The sequence below is a fragment of the Alligator mississippiensis genome, chromosome 2 (genome assembly GCF_030867095.1).
Source record: "Alligator mississippiensis isolate rAllMis1 chromosome 2, rAllMis1, whole genome shotgun sequence".
Lineage (NCBI taxonomy): Eukaryota > Metazoa > Chordata > Crocodylia > Alligatoridae > Alligator > Alligator mississippiensis.
The window spans coordinates 121,118,090-121,124,089 of NC_081825.1; the positions used below are offsets into that span (position 1 = coordinate 121,118,090).

General features: G+C 47.2%; 1 protein-coding gene across 2 annotated transcripts in view; it reads right to left on the bottom strand.

The window, feature by feature from the left end:
- The window catches only part of METTL14 (methyltransferase 14, N6-adenosine-methyltransferase subunit), a 66,943-nt gene extending 61,785 nt beyond the window's left edge, over positions 1-5,158 (bottom strand). Inside the window, exons 1-3 of one of the 2 annotated variants that reach the window (XM_059722097.1) lie at positions 5,024-5,158; positions 3,967-4,055; positions 1,802-1,889 (exon numbers count right to left, since the gene is read on the bottom strand). In XM_059722097.1, coding sequence (XP_059578080.1) covers positions 1,802-1,889; positions 3,967-4,055; positions 5,024-5,095 — 249 coding nt within the window. In that variant the 5' untranslated portion in view covers positions 5,096-5,158. The remainder of the gene's footprint in view (positions 1-1,801; positions 1,890-3,966; positions 4,056-5,023) is intronic. The other variant, XM_006259659.4, reaches the window with a different exon arrangement.
- Between the last annotated feature and the right edge of the window lie 842 nt (positions 5,159-6,000).

Genomic DNA, 6,000 nt, shown 5'->3' on the forward strand with positions numbered 1-6,000 from the left:
CTACCTGAAGGGGGTTCCAAAGAGGATGGAGCTAGACTGTTCTCAGTGGCGGCAGACAAGAACAAGGAGCAATGGTTTCAATTTGCAGCAAAGGAAGCTTAAAGTTAGATATTAGGAAAAACTCTCTCACTACAGGGTAGTAAAACACTGAAATAGGTTACACAGACAGGTGGTGGAATCTCCATCCTTGGAGGTTTTTAAGACCTAGCTACACAAAGCCTTGGTTGGGGAAGATCTATTTGGGGATGCCCCGCTAAGGTCCTTTCCGACCCTAATTTTCTGTGATTCTGATTACTGAAAACTCATGTGCTGCAAGGGCCAGGCATCAAATCTAATAATTTCATACAAAACAAATGCCAGGAATTGCTTCCTGAACAATTTATCTGACCAAAGGCCCCTCCTACCCACACCCTGAATCTTCCTTTTTGCTTGCCCTCCAGCCCATGAAGTTCAACTTCTTATCTGAAGTGTCATAATCATCTCTACCCTTACAAACACATTCAAACTAGTTGTTCCAGCTCTGTCCTTTCCCTCTTCCTCCTCCTAACTGCTTTTGTCATGCCTTGCTCTCTGGAATACATGAACTTTTCCTACTGCTATGTACTGTACATTTTCCAAAACAATGTGCTCTAGCTGTAAGCAAAGAAGTTCCATCATTGCCTAAAGTCTTCTCTTCCGTTTGTGTGAAAGTTGTAAAGAGCCAAGGAAAATACTTAATGATGAACAACATTTTTAAACAGCCACAACATGTGACCTCACAAATGCATGAAATATAATCCAAAAGTTTTTATGAAGTAGGATTTCCCACTGAGTAATCCTTTACCATATTAGCCTTAAAGTGCTGAACTTTTATGCTAAGTGCAGATGTTTTGAGACGGAGGTGGGGGGGTTAGGGGAAGGTTGGATCACATTAAAAATGGCCACCCAATCCAAGGTAAATCAGGATGAGGAGGCTAATAAGGGGGCTGAGGGGACAGCAGGCTTGGGGTGGGGGGTATCAGGTGGCAACTAGGATCTGCAGGAGGGATCAGGTAGATCAGGGGTGCAGGTAGCATCCACAGTGGGGTTGGGGGGCAGGCAAAATCCACAGGAGCAATCAGGGGGATTGAGGAGGCAGGAGTGATTGGGAAGGGCAGAAAGGATCTGTGGGAACAATTAGAGGGACAGGCAGGATCTGTGGGCTGCTGGGATCCAAGAGAGTCTGGCAGGATCAGGGGGACTTGCTAGATGGCTTGAGGAAGGGGGAGCAGGGGCTATTTTTAGCTCCCAAAACCTTCTGGCAAACCTACTCCCACATCCCTCCTGCCCCTCTGCCCACTGATGCTTACTTTCTCAGATCTCAGCATCTCGAACACTGATAAAACCAGAACCCAGAGCAGCTGGTGGGATGGCGGGGTTTGGTCAAGGGGAGGGAGGGAGAGAGAAAGGGAGCTGTTTAGTCTATAGTGGGTGGGGTCAGGGGTGTTTTTCCTAGCCCCGGCACTGCACAGGTAACTGTACTGAAGTTTGATTTACCGATCTAACTTAGATTGATTAAATTCGAGCGTACATTGATCCCTTAGACCAGGTTCTGCCATTTTTAGACTGGTCTATGTGCGCAGAACTTCTGTATTGTTACGGGTTTAAGATCGATTTCTGATCACTGAGACTGGGTCTAAGTGTAAGGGTCCACATCTGGGAGAACTAAATTGAATTGGGTAGCCATTTTAAGAAGTGATCTAACCTCCCTCTATCCCCCCTGAATGTCTTCACCTAGTCTAAAAGTCTGCTTTCCTGACTACAATATTTACGGTCTTTTTACCTTATAATCTTCAATTTCTTCTTCGTCAGCCTCCCCCTCATCTGGATATTTGCGTTTTAAACCTGGTGCTGAGGTATCATAAGAAGCCCTAAAAAATATAAGAAAGATCCAAACAAAGTAATTGGTTAGGACATATTTCAATATCTAATGAGCTGCATTATTTCAAATTGGTTACGACATATTTCAAAATCTAATGATCTGCACTAACTGTGTACAGGTTTGTGGCCTGAATTTAAACAGATGGTTTTCATTTATACATTTCTAAAATCACTTTGCATTTTTCAGCTTAAGAAACCGTATCTATCAACGTACCCTCAAACATCACATTACTCTGTGCTGTTTTAAACTGACTGGATCACCAAGATACAGTCAAAGCAATGTAAATTCTGAGTTTCTCACTATCTACTGAAATTCAGCTTGTCTGCCTGTAGTTGCATGGTGAATGAATTTACAGCATTCTGCCCTGTTATAACCTTCTGCCCTTGTATAAACATCAACAACATAAAAAATAAGCTACTTTGTACATACCACATGCTAAAAGTGCCTACATAGGGAGTTACTGCAGATAAGTGTATTTTAAGTTAGAGGCTGGATGGCTAAAACCTTCTTGCCTTACAACAATACCTCACTTGACAGAATTTCTTCACAGATAATAATGTTCATGATTTGGCCCCATTAAGACTTAGCTGATCAAGCTACCTTTTTTTTTTTTGGGGGGGGGGGGGGGTTATTTTGCGGGGTGAGGGTTATAATTAATTGTTGTGTGCTCACATACATTATAAAGCAGGGGTGGGCAATTATTTGGGCCTGAGGACCACATAGGGCATTTGGATGAGATGTCACAGGCCAGGTCAGCAGCACCACCCCACTCCCCCCAGACAACAACTTACCAAAACTCTTCACGGGACTTTGGAGAGGTGGGAAGCAGTGTTCAAGAGCAGGACAGACGGGTAAGGCTGGGATCACGTGGCTGGGTCATGGGGCAGTGACAGCTCAGGCCCAGGACCGAGCCATGATCGACTCCCTGCCTGAGTGGGGGTGTGTATGCATGTGGGAGGGGCTGCCTAGACACTAGGTCCCAGGAGCCAGATGGCAATGAGGGGTAGGAGGGGGAAGAGGTGGGGCACATGCAGCAGAGCTGGCCCAGGTGGTGCGGTCTGTGGTTGCCCTCAAAGTGCTCTGCATGGGGCTGAGCCCTGCCCAGGGCAGCCCATGCGGCCCCCCCCACCCCGCCCACCAAGCTGGCCTCGGCCAGCAGGCAGCTTCTGGCAGGGCTGTTTCCAGTACAGCTGCAGCCAGCTGGGTGCTGCTCTGTTCCCCTCACCTCCAGCGGCAGCTCCTCCTCCTGCTGCCACCCCTACTGTGCCACTTCAGGTGGGCAGGAAACTCCAGCCTGGTGGCTCCAGCTGGAGACAAGAGGAGTAGAGCAGCACCAGGAACAGCACTGTGGGAAGCTATGCCCATTGGTCTGGGCCTGGGCCAGGAGGCCTGGACAGGAGCACAGCACAAGCTGCCCCAGCAAAAGTGGGTGGGGCTTGACTCAATGTGGAGTACTGCAGGAGCAGTCATGGGCCAGATCCAATCAGATGGGGGGATGGATCCAGCCTGCAGGCCATATTTTGCCCGTTCATTATAAAGGTTTGTATTATTTTTAAGGTTCTATGATCTGCCTCAAGAGACACTCAGGTTGAAATTCAGCTACTAAACCGCTAAAGAAAAATTCCTGATGCCTTTCTTCTAACCAAAGAAACATTTTAAATCCTTATTCTTACAAAACAGATTTTTAAAGGGCTTTTTCTTGCAATCATAACAAAAATTAAAAGACTTGCAATAACATACAAAGATCACAAGGAACTTAAAATAATGGATTTTTTAGTCAAGAACTATGATTACATGGTATCAATCATTTTCATTCTACTTTTTAGATATGGTTGTGTTTGTTTTTGTTGAAACACATCAGTGATTATCAACCAGGGTGCTGAAGCATCCTGGGGTGCTATTAGCGTTTTCCAAGGGCTGCTTTGAGGGTAACAAAGTTGAGAACCACTGAGCAAGAAGACAAAAACTGCTTGTTGGCTGAAGTTCGTCCAATCTACTTCCCTTTCCTCTTTCAAAGGAAGTCTTTAATTCATTAGCGTAAAGACTAGAAGTCCTTCAGTACAGACCTGCAGGTTTCCCTTGTTTCTGCAATTTCCCTCTGGTCATCTTTACTGTTCAATACTGCGCCGATGCTGTCAGCATTTTCAGCTCCTAACTGAAGAAAGGGCAAAACATACTCAGGAAAAGATAGATACAGACTAATATAGGTACAGAGATCATAAAACCTTATATATACCTAATCTGTTTTGATAGGAGATATAGATACACACGTCTTAGCCATCAACAGCTGTCTGTCTATATATCTATATATAGACACATGTAGATATAGATGTGTGCAGGTAGATATATCTATCTAGATATATAGATTTATGGCCATCTGTCTGTCGATCTATCTACATCCAGAAAATGTATATAGATCTGTATGTCCACATATCTATATATATATATCTATACATAGATATCTACGTACAGAGATATATAGGTATCTATACATATAGATGTAGACTGAGACAGACCTACAGAATATATAATCAAAAGATAAAGGTGAAAATCTGAATAAAGCACCTGCTGCTCAAACTCTGGACATGACACACCTTGGTTACACTCGACTATACCACATTCATGGCTATGCTGACATACAAGACCAGGAGCCTGTTCCCAAAATGTCACTGAACCAACACGGCACTGGAGACCAACTGCCCGACTCCACATGCTATTTAAGGCGCACTGGGTACCAGCCACTAAGTCATGGAGCATCTTCTGTGCAATGACTTCATGGCTGAATCTGCGAAATCGCTGGGGCTGAGCCCACCATGCCTTAAACGGTGCGTGCACCTGGGTTCGGTGGTGGTTTAGGAACGGGCTCCCCGTCATGTCTGTCAGCGCACGCCTGGCTCAGGGGACAGGCAGGGGGAGACGCGCCATACCTGTAACGTCTGCCCGGGGGACCCGGACCCCGACCCCGCCCCCTCCCCTCGCGCGGAGCGTGGGACCGATCCCAGAGCGGCCCGGCCATAGCCTCGCTCTCCTTCTCCGGGGGAGGCTGAAGCGTTGGGCGCTGGCGGGGGAGAAGGGTTTTGTCCCGTCCCTAGCCCAGCCCGGTCCGGTCCCGCTGGGAGTTACCTGCTGGGCCAGGAGCTGCCGCCGCAACTTCTGCCGCTCCCGGATCTCCTGCAAGCGGATATTCATCACCATACCACCCAAGCCGGCGCCACCCCACCGCCGGCGCCTGTTTCAGACGTCACTTCCGCTGCCGTTTCCAGGCTTGAAGCGACTGCCTGTCTGCGCCGGTCACATGATCCCAGCTCGTTGCCACAGTGGGTATTTTTACCGAGGGCAAAAGAGGCCTTTGCGCATGCGCGGAGGCGGCCGAAGCCCATCCTGAGGGAGGACGGAGGGGCAGGGAGGCTCGGGATCGACCCTGACCCTGAGCTGCTGGCAGTGAAAGGGAAGTTGATGACAGGCTAGGGGCTGCAGCGCACTGTTATTTACCTGAGGATCAAAGCCAAACCACACCGAGCCCTTGGCCTGGGGTGTGCTACTTGATTTGATAGACAAGGTTCTTTGGGTGAATCGGATATCTTTTATTAGACCAATAAATAAATAGTTGGAAAAAATGTTTTAGCAAGCTTTCGGGTTTAAAAACCGCTTGTCAAGCGGGGAAGTCTTTGTGTGCTCTTCGGATGAAGTTTAAAAAACAGAACCCCCCCCCCTCCAAAATAATATGTAAAAGTAGGCAAGAAATAGTCAAATGCCAGTGCCTTGTCCACGGTGTTCAACATCTGTCTCTTATTGAGCGTCATAAAACGTGACCTGGCCTTCTTCGGCCCCTTGGCCTACAATACTTTGCTGTCAGTCTCGCCTGGGGTGCAAATTACCTGGCAGCTCGGGGGAGCTGAGCCCCACATAAGAGATGAGAGCCCCCCGAAAGATTTGAAAGTCATAATCTGGGGGGAGCCTCCAGATCGCTCCTTTACTTAGGTGGACTCGTTAATCAATGAACCAAATTTTTTTTTTTTTTTTTTTTTGCAGAACCCCCCCACAAAGAGTCAAATTGTAATTCAAACCCCAGTTGCAGCTATACCTCAGTTATGGTTTTC